This window comes from Nerophis ophidion, linkage group LG03, assembly GCF_033978795.1.
Source record: "Nerophis ophidion isolate RoL-2023_Sa linkage group LG03, RoL_Noph_v1.0, whole genome shotgun sequence".
Taxonomy (NCBI): domain Eukaryota; kingdom Metazoa; phylum Chordata; class Actinopteri; order Syngnathiformes; family Syngnathidae; genus Nerophis; species Nerophis ophidion.
This window is the reverse complement of record NC_084613.1, coordinates 42,571,420-42,590,926: the sequence shown is the minus strand read 5'-3', so window position 1 is coordinate 42,590,926 and position 19,507 is coordinate 42,571,420. Positions and strand designations below refer to the sequence as shown.

The window sequence follows — 19,507 nt, the reverse complement described above, 5'->3', positions numbered from 1 at the left end:
TTCATGGCTGCCCCTGCTTATTTCAGCAAAACAATGCCAAACCACATTCAGCACGTGTTACAACAACGTAGCTTCGTGGTAAAAGAGTGCGGGTTCTAGACTGGCCTGCCTGTAGTCCAGACCTGTCTCTCATTGAAAATGTGTGGCGCATTATGAAGCATAAAATACAACAAGGGAGACCTCGGACTGTTGAACAACTTAAGCTGTACATCAAGGAAGAATGGGAAAGAATTCCACCTGAAAAGCTTCAAAAATTGGTCTCCACACTTCCCAAACTTTTACTGAAGGTTGTTAAAACAAAAGGCCTTTTAACACAGTGGTAAAAATGTCCCTGTGCCAACTTTTTGCAATGTGTTGCTGCCATTATATTCTAAGTTAATGATTATTTGCAAAAAACAATGTACTTTCTCAGTTCGCACATTAAATATCTTGTCTTTGCAGTCTATTCAATTGAGTATAAATTTAAATGGATTTGCAAATCATTGTATTCTGTTTTTATTTATGATTTACACAAAGTGCCAACATCACTGGTTTTGGGTTTTGTACATGAATATTAATACCTTACGATATTATTACACAATATCCATGCCTTTGCATTTGATGACTTTATTTTCTCATTTCTACTAACAAATTAATGGATAACTTGCTTAGAAATCAAAAGTGAAGGTGACAAGCAGGTATGTATTTGTAACAATAATAAATGCTTACAATATTTCATTGTATTATCAGACAATCTTAAAGTTTAGAAGATATTCAAATACAGTATTTCTTTCAGTCAAGTTTGAAAGAACAAATACATTTAGCGGGAAAGATGAAATGCTTAATGAATGCACATTATTTTTAGGCTTTGGTGGGCCACATACAATGATATGGCAGGCACAATCTGAGGTCTGCATAAAAAGTTGGTGGCCCAGTATTTAAAACATGTTCAAAAAGCCACTGCTGTGAGAGTTCTGCCCTGATTCTCCCTTAATTCAGTTTGACGGCGTGCAATTTCTTACCATGGAGCTGAAGGAGTGCCGCAGGAGGATGGCATGTCCGTACAGTAGAGTCTTGTGGCCGCCACTTTGCGCTGCCTGAAGACATAATTCACACATATACATAATTACGTAAATTAGATGTCAGCTTATCCTAACGACAAGAATTTATATCCAAAAGCTCAGTGAAGACTTTCGCATGCTGGGCGCACATATCTTATGGCAAGGTTTTGCCCCCCCCCTACGATATGTGCAAGGATACGGGTGACATCTTTCCAGCAATCCAAGAAGAGGAATGTGAGAAGGATGCTTGACGACTGTCAATCATGTCAACGTTTACAGGGAAATGTCTCTACCGATTGTTGGGTTAGGATGCAGTAAGGAATAATCCACAAGTGGACATGAGAAGTGTTGCTGTTTTTTGTTTAGCAGACAACTTCTATGTTACTTACCTTCCTAATGAGCCTCTAGGAAGCATTAAGGTAAGACAAGATAGTGTTTTCATTATTCTAAGTCTTGTCATCTTGTTTAGTACAAAATGACTAACATGCATATTGCTGTCAATATACTGTAGGTAAGTACATATGTTAGAGAGTAATTTACAAAATGCTTAATGGTATTAGATAATTATACAATTTACACAGTAGCGTAGTAAGCCTAAGAATTCAATAAAAACAACACCGTTTTTTTTTTAACATGTATATTTAATATTTTGTGACATCACACAGCTTGAACAGTAACATTGAATATATGAAATTCAAATTCTCTAATCAGGTGATTATTTGGCGTACCACTGGAAGAAGCCCTGTGTACCACAGTTTGACAATCACTGGGTTAGACCATAAAACAAGGCAATGAAACTCCTAATGCGAACTGTGTTATGGTGACCATGAGCTTACTTATACGGTTACGGAGGTCAGAAGTCACTAATGACAGACGACAAGGTCTGACTCAAAATATCTGCTTTAGTTTGTCACAAAGATATTAGATGAGGCCCTGAAAGCTTCTTTTAAACTTGACTCATTCAAGCATATCTTAATATTTGGTATGTGGTTTGTTTAAAAACAGAAAAAGTATGTGCCCAAACTGTTTTCACAAAGTCAAAAGCATAGACTTGTCCAAATTATGTAACACATAGGAATGTGGACATGAGACCATCCTACAGCTGATAGATCACCTCAATGCTTAAAGGGCTTTCTTATTAATGTTGTCCATATACTGTAGTGGAAATAAATCATAGAATTTCCATTTCCATTTTTATTTCATTCATTCAGTACATCCATAATCCATAATGTCCAATCCCTCTCATGCCATGCATGACACTGTGGAGGCCCTGAGCAGCTCCTTCAGCATTAGACCTCTACATCCACAGTGCAAGAAGGAGCGCTACCGCAGGTCATTTCTATCCACAGCCATAAGACTTTACAATATGTGATGATTTTTTTGTGGTGTGCAATACCGATGTTAGTGTTTTTGTCGTATTTTATTTTCTTGCTATACATATTAGTGAGCAAAATGCAGTATTTACTGCTATTTTTGTTTTTGTTTTTCATTAGACTCTACTTCTGTTACTGTGTGTAAAAACCTGCAATGCAACAATGTAATTTCCCCATTGTGGGATGAATAAAAGTCTATCCTATCCTATCCAAACAAAAACAATCACCAAAACATCAAAATACAACTATAATATAAGTAACATTAAATATAAAAGTGTTTGTAGAAAGCATTTCGCCATGAACCATCTGACTTATTCTGTTCTTACTGTACTTAGGTGGTGCTCTCAGGTTTACAACATTACGAGAAATGTTGTCATTACAAACACACTCGCGTAAATTAATTAAAAACTTAATTTTGATCCATTAAGAGATCAGCTGAAGAATTAGCTACAGCAAGCGGTGGTAGAATACAGGTCTCTGTGCGCCACACACCTGTGTCTTGCAGGCCCCCAAATCGGACGGCTACAATGAGCTACACAGTTCCACAGCTACACTGGTCACAATCATATAACGTAAAAATATTAGTTCACTTTTTACATTTTATTATGCCTCCCAATGCACCAAAGAAAAGGAAAGTCATCACTATGGCAATACCATCTATCCATCCATTTATTACCGCTTGTCCCTCTCGGGGTCGCGAGGGTGACTGGAGTCTATCCTAGCTGCATTTGGGCATGAGGTGGGGTACACTCTGGACAATATTTCTATCCATCCATCCATTTTCTACTGCTTATTCCCTTTTGGGGTCGCGGGGGGGCGCTGGCGCCTATCTCAGCTACAATCGGGTGGAAGGCGGGGTACACCCTGGACAAGTCGCCACCTCATCACAGGGCCAACAGATAGACAGACAACATTCACACTCACATTCACACACTAGGGCCAATTTAGTGTTGCCAATCAACCTATCCCCATGTGCATGTCTTTGGAGGTGGGAGGAAGCCGGAGTTCCATCCATCCATCAATTTCTACCGCTTATTCCCTTTGGGGGCGCTGGTGCCTATCTCAGCTGCATTCGGGCGGAAGGCGGCGTACACTCTGGACAAGTCTCTACCTCATCGCAGGGACAACACAGATAGACGGACAACATTCACACTCATATTCACACACTAGGGCCAATTTAGTGTTGCCAATCAACCTATCCCCAGGTGCATGTTTTTGGAGGTGGGAGGAAGCCGAAGTTATCTGCTTAAATAAAAACGTTACCACAATGATATTATGATAAATGGGTCCAAAAAGTATTTGATAAAGTTGTTATTAAATACTTTTTAGTCTCATTTGCTTTTAACTAAATAAATCAAGTTTTGTGAGTGTATCTTACCTTTTTGTTTTGTATCTGACGCAGCAAGAGCTATACTCCATGAAAACCTACTTTGTATGATCACATTCTTTTAGTCTTAAAGTCCAGTTTAGAGAAGTATTTAGTCTTGGATACAGTTTATAATCCTCCATATTGGCAGACACATTCATTTAATTCAATTTCATTCGAAGCAGTAAAACAATATTTTTGCATCTGACAAAAATCCCGGCTTACGCTGTAAAAATGCCATGTTTGTTATGGTTTAAAAAAAAAAAAGGCTGGCTTCCGCTGCAGAGACATGTGTCTGTTAGCTTGAGCTCCCCCACTTCTCCCAGTGTGGCGAGTCAGAGTACTGCAGAGGCATTGAACTGCCAGTTGACAATATATTGCCCCCCACTGTGAGGCAGAGGTACTTGCTGCCTCATGGCCTGCCTTTTCCCCGTGGCAACAAGCACGCACAAGCTCAATCCACTTTGCGTGTAGTCATGGAGGCACCACCTGTATCTGCCTCACTTCTTGTCTGCCGCATTATTTTCATGGACATTATCAAAATATACAGGAACCACACCAAAATCACATAGAAAGCCTCGATCAAAAGAGAAATATTAAAACGTATTCTATTTTAATACTTCGTTTTTGAACATCTAATGGTTAAGCCACCTGGCGGCAAGCTGAGGCACTGCCTCACTTGCCTCCCCTGACATCATGTCACTGGTGCGATTACATGTCGCCCATGGATACTAACGTTCTGACGTGGTTTTGGTTTAGCACCATGTCCGTTGTAGGTGTCATTATAGAGTCTTGGAAAAGACACAATATAATTTAGTGTCAGGCCGTGCGTAACAGTTTTTGTCACCCTTTGATCTTAAGGTATATGATGACTTCTTACCACTGGATTTCACTGAAAGTGTCTCATGAAGTCCCTTTTTGCTTCCCAGGGGATAACATTCTTACTCTTAGTGCACACATTTCTTATTGATGTATCGAACAGCTTTTACAGCAAGCCATTGTTTGGGTTACTCCTTCAGTCATGTTGAGATTGCTGTTGTCGCTGACTTCTTACATCAGTTGTAAAAAGTATAAAAAAATAACAAAAATTCAAAATGAATAAAAAGGATAATGATTCAGAGAGTCTTGGTTCACTGACAAGAAAATTAATAAATGTATATCCAAGACTTTTAGAATGATATAAAAGTGAAGAAGCAAGCAGGAGCAAACAGAGACACGTCTGCACTCCTTGGAAGCAGGAAGTACATGAGGCATTGTACTGTTCCTCAGAAGTGGACCTGGTTCATAGTTATCAGCAAAGGCCTCAAGAGTTGCGTGAATATGCAACAAAAAATTCCAATTCGGGAAACATGGTACACAAGCAACAATTCAGAGGTACTAGAATGTGCACACGCACAAATCCAAGCACATTTATTTGTAACATTAAGATTAGTTAATTTTAAAGGGGACAATGCAATATCATAAAACACATGGTTAAAAAAGCCAGAATTAGCCAGAAGGCTAGTTTTCATCTGTAGTTCCCCGTCCACGATGGAAAAAAGGCAGTAAAATTACAATTTTAAAGAAAAAGAAAAGGAAGAGAGAGAAAAAGACAATACATGTACGATATGATAAAAATAAAATACTAAATCACAACATAACATTGATCTTAGCATCATAACAGGCTCATTTCTTAGTGCTGGCAGCTGTAGGCGTTTATAAGCCACATTTAAAAAATGTTTGTAAAGGCTTTATAAATTGTGACCAGTTTAACCTCCTCAGGTACTGAGTTCCACACATTTGCACCCCTTACTGACCAAGCCGACTTACTGAAAGTGCCCCTGCGCATAGGAATATAACAGTCACCTCTGACAGAGCCTTAAATGACAAGCTTACGGCTGTTTCTTTGGCTGATGAACTCTGCCAGAGGATCTGGAGCCAATTCATGCAATACTTTATAGGACTCTTTTAAGTCCGCAAATGTGTGAAGACTGTCCCATTTTAAAATACTGTATTTATTTAGAATGTCACAGTGATGATGGTGCCTAGGTTTTTTATCCATAATTTTAATTGCTTGTGTGTACAAGATTTCCAATGTGTTTTTTTTTTTTTAACTCTGACCAGCCAACTGCAGCTGCAAAATACAATTTTGCAGCTTCAGTTGACATTTCATTTGGAATTGCACGAAAATCTACTATTTTACACAATTTGCCAATATGGGCTTTAAAGGAAAGCTCTGAATCTATTATTAACCCAAGATATTTATATCTAACATCACAATCAACATGGATTTGCTCGGAGACGTTTGCGTTGCTGGGCACGCCCGGACCATCCCCAGGCACATCCATCCATTTCTACCGCTTATTCCCTTCGGGGTCGTGGGGGGCACTGGAGCCTATCTCAGTTACATTCAGGCGCAAGGCGGGGTACACCCTGGACAAGTCGCCACCTCATCGCAGGGTCATACCCAGGCCACGCTCTCTTATAAATACGCAAATCATATTAAAAGTAGACATGTGCCTGTGATCTGCCCAATCACAATTTAGTAGAAGGTGCTTCTTTTTAGTGATTCCAGCAAACTGCCATTGCTGTGTGGTCTCTGTGAACTGAACACAGGATAATATAAAATCGAAATGGTCGGGTCAGGAAGAAGATAAAGAGGATGATGGATGTGGCCAAAACAGGCCAGAGATAAAGTAGTGCTCACCCCGTTTGAAAAGATAGTCGCTGCAAGGATACATTACACTTCAGAAGACGTGGGTGACTGTGATTACCCACAATATAAATACAATTTGTGTAACTTACAAGAAAATGTGTTTATACAGTGGCCTGTTCACAGCCAGATTGGAGTTTCATCTAAAAATTATGTAATATTTGGTTTGCAATCTTTTTCATTTAAACATGTCACCCCTGTCAAAAAGAATACGTAATACTTTTATTATAACACAGGAGCGCTTCTTGCGGTAGCAGCTGTACGTGACACGAATGCGGGTAGTTCCTCTGGTGCCATTTGGCCGCAACGACTGGCCAAGCTGGTGCTGGAGTCACAGGAATACAGTGTGACAGCAACAGGTGACAGTATAATTTCCCAGATAATTAATAGACATCCTCACAAATATTAATATGAACATGAAGCATTAAATGCATTGGCGAAAAATTTCTACATCATTTGTAGGTATAAAACCATAAAATAATTGCAAATGTCAGCATTTGAAGGGCCTTTAAGACTTAATTCATTTTACAATTTATGTATAAGATTTAATTTACACAAAAACTTGACTTGCATATCCGTCTAGGAACAAAACACGTTACTAACCCGAAGACCACCTGTATGCACCTCCACTGGCTACCAGGGTGGCAGCCAGCCTGTGATTTGATGCAGTTGCTGAGCAGACTGCAGCACAGGCTCCCAGGCTTCGTGTGTGCTGCTGGCTGCTGATAAAGCTGCCGGCTGAGGTATACTGAGCTTAATGCAGCGAGGCACCTGGAGCTTCAATCCCCACAACCAATAAACCTAAGTCTCCTATACCAACTGTGAGGCAGTCAGCTATAGAGACAGAGCACAGTGAGCACGGCCAGGGCTCACACCAGTAAGAAGCTGCTGCTGAAACAATTACTGAAATGAGAAAATGCATCACCCGTGGCTAATCGAAACATAAAGGTAAAGAGATTTAACCTGATGTAGCGATATAGGAGATGGATGGGCTACAACGTTATAATGTCATGCAGCTGGTGACCACAAGAGACATTAAGTTAATGCTGTGACATTTGGCAGACCACTCCTTTAAGGTGCATGTGCTCTGCAGCTCTTTGAATTCTGAGCTAAACTGTTGTGGTCTTGAAGGTAACAAATACAGCAAAGCAGGTGCACATTAGATGTCCTTAGGGTTGTGCTGTCTTTTTGATTGACTGATCTCATCCAGCTGCCGGATATCAAGTTCTGTGAGGCTGGCGTGCACGAGCCCATGTCTTATATTTGCAGTGCATGTTGGTCTCCCTTGTGTTTTCCAGCTAAAACAGACCTGTCTAGTAATTTGCTCCATCTAGCTTCTATTGATAACCCATCTGTTCGAAGTCATATTGATTTCAGCGTCTCAGCTGAGACATATTCAACCTTCAGCTAGCCCTTAATGACATTTTCTCCTGACATTTCAGTAAAGGCAAAGAATTAGGAAGAGGCAGACAACATCAATAATAATGCACAAATGGAAAGAATGGAACAAATAACACAGCAAAAATAGCAACCAAGCTTTCTTAAACTGACCAGTATTTGGTATATTTGCAACCTAAGTACACAAACAGGGTTCAAGTGATGAAATTTGCTTGGGGTTTTTCTATCCAAAGGGCCACAATTTGCATCTCTAAATGAGAGGGGAAAAATGCATACAATTTGATATCTTTAGATTGGAATCAGGCCTCGTGCCAATGTGGAAGAAAATACAACACTATTGTAATACGTACAAACCCTGTTTCCATATGAGTTGGGAAATTGTGTTAGATGTAAATATAAACATAATACAATGATTTGCAAATCATTTTCAACCCATATTCAGTTGAATATTCTACAAAGACAACATATTTGATGTTCAAACTGATAAACTTTTTTTTTTTTTGCAAATAATATTTAACTTATAATTTCATGGCTGCAACACGTGACAAAGAAGTTGGAAAGGTGGCAATAAATACTGATAAAGTTGAGGAATGCTCATCAAATACTTAATTGGAACATCCCACAGGTGTGCAGGCTAACTGGGAACAGGTGGGTGCCATGATTGGGTATAAAAGCGGCTTTGATGAAATGCTAAGTAATTCACAAACAAGGATGGTGCGAGGGTCACCAATTTGTAAGCAAATTGCAATACCTCGTTGAGGTATTGCAAGGAACTTAGGGATTTTACCATCTAAGGTCCATTAAATCATGAAAAGATTCAGAGAATCTGGAGAAATCTCTGCACATAAGCGATGATATTATGGACCTTTGATCCCTCAGGCGGTACTGCATCAAAAACCGGCATTGGTGTGTAAAGGATATCACCACATGGGCTCAGCAACACTTCATAAAACCACTGTCAGTAACTACAGTTTGTCATTACATCTGTAAGTACAAGTTAAAACTCTACTATGCAAAGCGAAAGCCATTCATCAACAACACGCAGGAACGCCGCCGGCTTCGCTGGGCCCGAGCTCATCTAAGATGGACTGATGCCAAGTGGAAAAGTGTTATGTGGTCTGACGAGTCCACACTTCAAATTATATTTGGAAAATGTGGACGTGGTGTCCTCCGGAACAAAGAGGAAAATAACCATCCAGGGCAAAGTTCAGAAGACAGTATGTGTGATGGTATGGGGGTGTATTAGTGCCCAAGCCATGGGTAACTTACACATCTGCGAAGACACCAATTAATACTGAATGGTCCATACAGGTTTTGGAGCAACATATTTTGTCATCCAAGCAATGTTATCATGGACTCCCCTGCTTATTTCAGCAAAACAATGCCAAGCCACGTGTTACAACAGCATGGGTTTGTAGTAAAAGCCTTTGCGGGTACTTTCCTTGCCTGCCTGCTGTCCAGACATGTCTCCCATCGAAAATGTGTGGCGCATTATGAAGCGGAAAATACAAAAACAAGACCCCGGACTGTTGAACAACTTAAGCTGTACATCAAGCAAGAATGGTTAAAGAATTCCTCAGTTCCCAAAGGTTTATTGAGTGTTGTTAAAAGAAAAGGTGATGTAACACAGTGGTGATCATGCCCTTTCCCAACTACTTTGGCACGTGTTACAGCATTGAAATTCTAAGTTAATTATTATTTGGGAAAAAAAAAAAAAGGTTATGAGTTTGAAAATCAAATTTCTTGTCTTTGTAGTGCATTGAATTGAATATGGATTGAAAAGGATTTGCAAATCATTGTATTCCGTTTATATTTACATCTTAAACAATTTCCCAACTCATATGGAAATGGCGTTTGTAAAACGACATATCAGATCTACCCTGTCAATGCGAATCTAATGACATCAAAAGCGCTGATCAATGACAAACACATATTCCTGTTGGCTCAAACAAGACGCCCACACTTAATTAAATGTGTGTGAAAGCATAAACCAGAGGTCTCCAACTGGCGTGGCGCAGTGGTAAAGTGGCCGTGTGTAACCTGAAGGTCCCTGGTTCAATCCCCACCTAGTACCAACCTCCTCACGTCCGTTGCGCCTTGCATGGCAGCTCCCTCCATCAGTGTGTGAATGGGTAAATGTGGAAGTAGTGTCGAAGCGCTTTGAGAACCATGAAGGTAGAAAAGCGCTATACAAGTACAACCCATTTATCATTTATTTAGCTTGTGAGCCCCCTGATTTTGAGTAGCTTGCCAAAGGGCAAAATAGTATATGCCTAAAGCAGGCCTAATTAAAATCCGACCTGCCAAAGCTTTTCATTTGGCCGCTGAACATCACCCAAATAGGCTTGATGAAAAAATTCAAATTAGGGTTTATCATGTATGCAGCACCCTCACCACCCTGCAGGGAGCAACAACAAAGCATGTGTGTCACAATGAAACAGCAGTGGGTTGAATAGAAGAAGACAAATCATTCAACCCTGGAAAAAAAAATCTAAATAAATTAGAAAAATCGGACTTAACAACAACTGGACAACAACGTATGAATGTTCTACCATGAGCAAGCGCTCGAGTTATTGTTTTCGCAACGGACACATTGATCCAGTCAAGCAGCAACAATGGTAGAAATCCACAAGCGTAAGCTTCATCACAAAACTTGGTCAAACATTTGTAAGTAAATATTGTGCATAAAGATATTTAGTTTGTTTTGTTTAGAAATTTCTGATTTTGTGATGTCTTTTGCATTCGTGGTTGTGTTGTTTTTTGACTGAGTAGCGATCTTTTCAATTCCCTGAGGGAACTCTCCTGAAGGAATCAATAAAGTACTTTATTATCTTTCCTTCTTTAGAAATAAAGCTAAAGAAGGAAAATAATTCAAAAGAAGGAACATAAATCCTCAACAAATACAGGAACTTCTTCTTTTTCTTCATGCTTTAACTACCTGCACACGCTGGAAACGAGAAGCGAGAGCAGAATAATACATTTATTGACAGTGCAGTGAGGAAGCCGATGTGTTTACTTTGCAATAAGTAAATAGTCTCAAATAAATATAACCTGTGGAGGCACTTTCTGACAAAACATCCCCATGTCGATGTTTCAAGAGCCCTTGGACTGTTGAAACTATATCCCTCCTCATTATGTAGTTGAATTGCCCTGGCCAATAGTCTTAGCTCCACTTTTTTGTAGAATTCGGCTCTTGATAACATTTTGTTTAATTTTATTAACTTCTTGTGAAAATACAAATTTGAATAAAAATGCATTTGTCAACATCTTTATACACAACAATTACATACCGTATTTCCTTGAATTGCCGCAGAGCTTATAGTATGCGCCTGCCTTGAATTACTGCCGGGTCAAACTCGCTTCCCAAAATAATTAGCGCATGCTTAGTATTACCGCCTGGTCAAACTTGTGACGTCACGAGTGACCCTTCCCCTGTCATCATTTTAAAAATGGAGGAGGCTGATTTCAATACCGGTAATTTGAAATCGCTTAAAGGGAAAAAGATTAAGAGCTATTCAGTAGGATTTAAGGTCCAAGCTTACATCACACTAAAATTTTTACTGCATACCTTTGGTAAGTGCCGGAGTGAGAAGAGGTTTTAAAATAATTGGCGCATGCTTACTTTTACCACGTGCCTTTAGTAAGCGCAGGAGTGAGAAAAGGTTTTAAAATAATTAGCGCCTCAGCGGAAATTCAAGGAAATACGGTAGTACCGATAAATACCGGTTTCGATAAGGAATATACAGTATATAAGGGTATTGTATTGACAAATTCCTAGCGTTACACAAATCCTGATTGTCATGGGTTTGTTGATGTGCAAATTAGGGCTGTCAAAGTTAATGCAATAACTGGTTCTCTATAAGCTCCTTTAACAAAAATATTTTTTAACACATGATTAACATGCCTGTGTCACCTCCTCACTCCGTATTGACACTCTATCCATTCCGTAGTATGGGTACACTTATTAATGATGGAAATGTATACCTATCTGCGATTAATCTCGATTAATTTTGCGTTAACTATGAAGAAACTATGATTAAATATTGTGATGCATTGATAGCCATATTGCAAATATATTATTTGCATGGAATGCAAAATGTGTATTCAAAAAACTATGTATCTGGACCGGATCACACATTTGGCAGAAGTTCAAATGTACAAACCCCGTTTTCATATGAGTTGGGAAAATGTGTCAGATGTAAATATAAACGGAATAAAATGATTTGCAAATCATTTTCAACCCATATTCAGTTGAATATGCTACAGAGACAACATATTTGATGTTGAAACTGATAACATTTTTTTTTGCAAACAATCATTAACTTTAGAATTTGATGCCAGCAACATGTGAAAAAGAAGTTGGGAAAGGTGGCAATAAATACTGATAAAGTTGAGGGATGCATATCAAACACTTATTTGGAACATCCCACAGGTGTGCAGGCTAATTGGGAACAGGTGGGTGCCATGATTGGGTATAAAAACCGCTTCCCAAAAAATGCTCAGTCTTTCACAACAAAGGATGGGGCGAGGGTCACCACTTTGTCCACAACTACGTGAGCAAATAGTCAAACCGTTTAAGAACAACTTTTCTCAAAGTGCAATTGCAAAAAATGTAGGGATTTCAACATCTACGGTCCATAATATCATTAAAAGGTTCAGAGAATCTGGAGAAATCACTCCACGTAAGCGGCATGGCCGGAAACCAACATTGAATGACCGAGACCTTTGATACCTCAGACGGCACTGTATCAAAAACCGACATCAATCTCTAAAAGGATATGACCACTTGGGCTCAGGAACACTTCCGAAAATAATTGTCACTAAATACAATTTGTCGCTCCATCTGTAAGTGCAAGTTAAAGCTCTACTATGCACAGCGAATGCCATTTATCAACAACATCCACAAACACCGCCGGCTTCTCTGGGCCCGAGATCATCTAAGATGGACTGATGCAAAGTGGAAAAGTGTTCTGTGGTCCGACGATTCCACATTTCAAATTGTTTTGGGAAATATTCGACATCGTGTCATCCGGACCAAATGGGAAGTGAACCATCCAGACTTTTATCGACGCAAAGTTCAAAAGCCAGCATCTGTGAAGGTATGGGGGTGCATTGATGCCCAAGGCATGGGTAACTTACTCATCTGTGAATCCACCATTAATGCTAAAAGGTACATACAGGTTTTGGAACAACATATGCTGCTATACAAGCGCCATCTTTTTCATGGACGCCCCTGCTTATTTCAGCAAGACAATGCCAAGCCCAATTCATCACGTGTTACAACAGTGTGGCTTTGTAAAAAAATAGTGCGGGTACTTTCCATGCCCACCTGCAGTCCAGACCTGTCTCCCATCGAAAACGTGTGGCGCATTATGACAGCGGAGACCCTGAACTGTTGAACGACTGAAGCTCTACATAATGGGAATAATTCCTTTTTCAAAGCTTCAACAATTAGTTTCCTCAGTTCCCAAACATTTATTGAGTGTTGTTAAAAGAAAAGGTGATGTAACACAGTGATGAACATGCCCTTTCCCAACTACTTTGGCACGTGTTGTAGCCATGAAATTCTAAGTTAATTATTATTTGCAAAAAAAAAAAAAAAGTTTATGAGTTTGACCATCGCTGGGCCTGAGATCATCTAAGATGGTCTGATGCAAAGTGGAAAGGTGTTCTGTGGTCTGACGAGTCCACATTTCAAATTATATTTGGAAACTGTGGACGTGGTGTCCTCCGGAACAAAGAGGAAAATAACCACCCGGATTGTTATAGGTGCAAAGTTAGAAAGCCAGCATCTGTGATGGTATGGGGGTGTATTAGTGCCCAAGGCATGGGTAATTTACACATCTGTGAAGGCACCATTAATGCTGAATGGTCCACACAGGTTTTGGAGCAACATATGTTATCATCCAAGCAACGTTATCATGGACTTCCCTGTTTATTTCAGCAAGACAATGCCAAGCCACGTGTTACAACAGCGTGGCTTCGTAGCAAAAGAGTGCGGGTACTTTCCTGGTCTGCCTGCAGTCCAGACCTGTCTCCTATCGAAAATGTGTGATGGATTATGAAGCCTAAAATATGACAGCGGACACCCCGGACGGTTGAACGACTGAAGCTCTACATAAAACAAGAATGAGAAAGAATTCCACTTTCAAAGTTTCAACAATTAGTTTCCTCGGTTCCTAAACGTTTATTGAGTGTTGTTTTAAGAAAAGGTGATGTAACACAGTGGTGAACATGCCCTTTCCCAACTACTTTGGCACGTGTTGCAGCCACGAAATTCTAAGTTAATTATCATTTGCAAAAAAAGAATAAAGTTTATGAGTTTGAACATCAAATATGTTGTCTTTGTAGTGCATTCAACTGAATATGGCTTGAAAAAGATTTGCAAATCATTGTATTCCGTTTATATTTACATCTAACAGAATTTCCCAACTCATATGGAAAAGGGGTTTGTACTGTGAAAAATCCCATTTAGCATATTCACATACTTCTGTCTCTGTGAAATGTCATCATCTCATCCAGTTGTAATTTAATTTCATCCAAAATCTTATGACATTTGTGATCCAGAAGAACTTCTTGATCTTTACTTCCTAGTTTCAAATTCATTGATTTCCCAATGTGACATTACCTTGGCTGAGGTCTACGTTCTCTACATGCTCTTTTATACGAGTTTATGGTAAGGGTCTAGACTGTGTACATACTTACTGTTTAGTACCACGGTCTAGACCGAAGCTCATTGTGGCTATTGAACCTCAACTTTAGTTACTGTGTTTACACTAACATAGCCTGGCATCATAGCAAAAGTACGGTGGCCAAGAAGGGTCACAACAAATTTAAACGCCACGACACGACAACATGAATCAACAATACAACTACATGAAGCCAGAATATAACAACATTAGGCAACAATTGAAGTGACAGACAGAATGGACGCAACAGCAGACCAAGTTTTGACGACGGACGTTTTTGTTTTCACAAAAAGTTGAAAAAGTTTTAATAAATGAAGTTGGAAAGTATGTAATAGTAAGCTGTGATGGGGTGTTGCAACTTTTTGCATCATACACTGTCAGTTGTTGTGTTGTAGCGTAAATTGGTTGTGTTAGGATTTTATGTTATTGCTTTGCGGTGTTTGCATATGTTGTGGCTTTTTGCACTTGTGGCTGAAAGTTACGTTGTGGTGTTTGTGTTTGTTATATCGAAGCTTAAAGTTGTTGTGTTGTCACATTTACATGTGTGGTGGCTTTTTATAGTTGTGTTGTGGCTGAAAGTTGTTGTGTTATTTTTATCATGTTGTGTGGTAGTGTAAAGTTATGTTGTGGCATTTAATTTTGTTTTAGCTTTTGCAATTGTGTGTGGCTGATAGTTGTTGTGCTGTGGCTTAAAGGCCTACTGAAATGAGATTTTCTTATTCAAACGGGGATAACAGGTCCATTGTATGTGTCATACTTGATCATTTCGCGATATTGCCATATTTTTGCTGAAAGGATTTAGTAGAGAACATCAAGGATAAAGTTCGCAACTTTTGGTTGCTAATAAAAAAGCCTTGCCTGTACCGGAAGTAGTAGACAATATGCTCATGACGTCACGGGTTGTGGAGCTCCTCACATCCTCGCATTGTTTACAATCATAGCCACCAGCAGCGAGAGCGTTTCGGACCGAGAAAGCGACAATTTCCCCATTAATTTGAGCGGGGATGAAAGATTCCTAGATGAGGATAGTGAGAGTGAAAGTCTAGGGGGAAAAAAAAGGCGAGGGAAGTGGGAGCAATTCAGATGTTATTAGACACATTTACTAGGATAATTCTGGAAAATCCCTTATCTGCTTATTGTGTTACTAGTGTTTTAGTGAGATTATATGGTACCTGAAAGTCGGAGGGGTGTGGCCACGGGTGGGGTGACCGCCAGTGTCTCCGGTGGGAGGAGGTAAGAGAGTCCGCAGCTGCAGGAGGACGCAAGCTCCGCTCATGTCTACGGTAAAAGCCGACTTATTACCACAATTTTCTCACTGAAACCTGACGGTTGACATGTGATCGGGAACTATGTTCGCTTGACTGCTCTGTTCCATAGTAAAGCTTCACCTTCGGGAATGTACACAAGGAAACACCGGCTGTGTTTGTATTGCTAAAGGCAGCCGCAATACACCGCTTCCCACCTACATCTTTCTTCTTTGACTTCTGCATTATTAATTGAACACATTGCAAAATATTCAGCAACGCAGATGTCCAGAATACTGTGTAATTATGCGATTAAAGCAGACTACTTATAGCTTTGATCGGGCTTGAAAAAAAATGTCCCCTACAATCAGAGACATCACGCGCACGCTCATCATGCGCATAATCATGCCGCCACGTTTTCAACAGGATACCTCGCGTGAAATTAAAAATTGCAATTTAGTAAACTAAAAAGGCCGTATTGGCATGTGTTGCAATGTTAAGATTTCATCATTGATGTATAAACTATCAGACTGCGTGGTCGGTAGTAGTGGGTTTCAGTAGGCCTTTAAAGTTGTTGTATTGCAGCGTTTGTACTGTTTGTGGCAATTACAATTGTTGTGACATTTTTTTAGCCACTGTACCAGTTGTCTACTATCGGAAATATCATGTTCACAAAGTCACAACTTTATTGGCAGCGTCTATTGAGTGCCGATTGACATACTTGTGTTATTATACTGTATACCAGTGGTTCTCAAATGGGGGTACGCGTACCCCTGGGGGTACTTGAAGGTATGGCAAGGGGTACGTGAGATTTTTTTTAAATATTCTAAAAAGAGCAACAATTCAAAAATCCTTTATAAATATATTTATTTAATATTTCTTCAACAAAATATGAATGTAAGTTCATAAACTGAAAAGAAATGCAACAATGCAATTTTCAGTGTTGACAGCTAGATTTTTGTGAACATGTTCCATAAATATTGATATTAAAGATTTATTTTTTCTGAAGAAATGTTTAGAATTAAGTTCATGAATCCAGATGGATCCCTATCACAAAAACCCCTAAGAGGGCAATTTAAGTTGATGATTACTTCTATGTGTAGAAATCTTTATTTATAATTGAATCACTTGTTTATAGAAAATGGATGGATCACTTAAGTTTTTAGTTATTTTTATATCATTATTTCAAAATAGTTCAAGAAATACCACTACAAATGATCAATATTTTGCACTGTTATACAATTTAATAAATCAGAAACTGATGATATTGTGCTGTATTTTACTTCTTTGTCTCCTTTTTTCAACCAAAAATGCTTTGCTCTGATTAGGGGGTACTTGAATTAAAAATCATGTTCACAGGGGGGTACATCACTGAAAAAAGGTTGAGAACCACTGCTGTATACTATATCACAATATAACACTATATTTAATTTGCAAGGTCTCAGTCCATTTGTTTGGTGCACATTTTTGCTTAAAAGATATCGGAGCCTAACCCAACAAACCATTCCATCAAAGCAATCACACCAGTTTTTGTTTTTACCCGGATGGAAAATGACAAGCGTTAACATCACTTTAAAAAGGTGTGCCCTAAGAGGACTGACCCTGTTTTAGTGCTCCAAAAAAAAAGTCTAAGTGAGCGCTACCTCAGTGTTTAAAATTTTGAGCTGCCTTTTACCACCGCTGCCGCCGATTATTCCCAGCAAGCTCACCACGGGAATCGGCGGAACCAATGATGTCGCCTTCTCACAGACAACCCTCTGCATTTACAAAGCTGCAGCTCTGACACATTCATTTATCTCAGACGACAAGGCGATGAAAATGAGCCGCTAACAGCTGAGGATTTATTGGAATCCTCAACATAATTAGCCATGAGACATTAAGATTGAACTAGCTAAAACGCTGAAACGACAAAACGATTGTGAACGTTTTTCTTTTTTGCTTAATAATCGGTGGAGATTTGTTGTTCTTCAGATATTGGATGCTTCCTTACATAATCCCGTAGCTTGGAATCACGGTGAGTAAAAGAGGATCCTGTGACAAATGTAAGCTTGTGTGACAACAAATGATACTGCTTTGAACATCCAACAGAATCCCAAGAGGACAACATGAGTAATGTTAGTCTGACATTAATCCAACATACAAAAGGGAGGAACCCGGAACCCGGAACCCGGAACTCTTTCTCTCTGACGCATACCAGCTTGTGTGGCTGTGTGACAATAGGTTGTGTAAACCCAACCTCCTAATACTTAAGAGCTGTGCTGGACAATGAGTTGACAACCTGTGGGGTTTAGCTCATGAACTAGCACTAAGGAGGACATTTGGATTACAGAAGTCGGGGGGGTCAAAACTGGTCTGAGTACACGGGGCTTGGTTTATACAGTACCATATTTTTCGGATTGTAAATCGCTCCGGAGCAATGTTCCTTCTAATTGTTCATGTGTGTGAGCAAACGCAAAAACTCCCTGAGCATTCATCGGAGCACATGCGAGCAACATCAGTCGTGCACACTTTGGCCACACCAGCAGCACACCTGTCCCAAAGCTGACTTAATAACAAGTTAAATGTTTTATTTTAATAATCAACTGACAGCAGTCATTTTCCATGATGTTTTTTCCAATATAAGTGATTTGGCCCATTTAAATAAATAAATATAACAAATACAATCTTGTTTTGGCTTCACGGTGGGAGAGGGGTTAGTGCGTCTGCCTCACAATACGAAGTTCCTGCAGCCCTGGGTTCAAATCCAGGCTCGGGATCTTTCTGTGTGGAGTTTGCATGTTCTCCCCGTGAATGCGTGGGTTCCCTCCGTGTACTCCGGCTTCCTCCCACTTCCAAAGACATGCACCTGGGGATAGGTTGATTGGCAACACTAAATTGGCCCTAGTGTGTGAATGTGAGTGTGAATGTTGTTCGTCTATCTGTGTTGGCCCTGCGATGAGGTGGCGACTTGTCCAGGGTGTACCCCGCCTTCCGCCCGATTGTAGCTGAGATAGGCGCCAGCGCCCCCCGCGACCCCAAAAGGGAATAAGCGGAAGAAAATGGATAGATGGATGGACAATTTTGTTTTTCATGAGCTGTGTGGTATAGTATTTTAGGCCTAGGTGATGTTCCAGCTTTGGAAATAATTTGTATCCCTTTCAGAGATCACATTTAGTTCTGCTAAATATATCTTTTTGTTAGCATTTCTCTAGTCTAGTGACAGCATTCCATGATTAATATTCATAAAAAAATGTACATTCTTAATAAATGACAGTAGAATAAGCACTTCTGTTTGGGGAGTCATAGTGTAACGCAGGGGCGTCACTAGACCTAATACTGTACTGGGGCACACCTGGGGCACAAATAATTCATGTGAGCGTGCAAAGCACGCAAGCAAAAACATTTTAGCACTTATTTATCATAAAAAATATATAAATAGTGCTTTAAACTATGAAATCATAACAGATTATGTTGTATGGATCTTTGCTTAACCACCTGAAATTAACTAATGCATTTGACCTACTTGTGCACTTTTTTACTCCAGACTTCTAAACTGCTCCTGGTAAAAGCAAAAAGGAAGAGCAATGAATCTTTTTGAAATATATATTGCAGTAATCATCTGCAAATTTAACATCTACAAAAGTAAAACCAAAAATAAAGCACCCCTACATCTCTGGGTTCTTTTATATTATTTAATTTCCATTTATGGCAATGTGGCTAATCCTA

The 19,507-nt window shown here is 39.5% G+C and overlaps 1 protein-coding gene across 4 annotated transcripts in view; it reads right to left on the bottom strand.

Moving 5' to 3' along the window:
• LOC133549610 (ryanodine receptor 3-like) overlaps positions 1–19,507 on the bottom strand; it is a 373,912-nt gene that overhangs the window by 242,870 nt on the left and 111,535 nt on the right. For all 4 annotated transcript variants that reach the window (XM_061895194.1, XM_061895196.1, XM_061895195.1 and 1 more), the window contains exon 4: positions 1,002–1,076. In XM_061895194.1, coding sequence (XP_061751178.1) covers positions 1,002–1,076 — 75 coding nt within the window. The remainder of the gene's footprint in view (positions 1–1,001; positions 1,077–19,507) is intronic.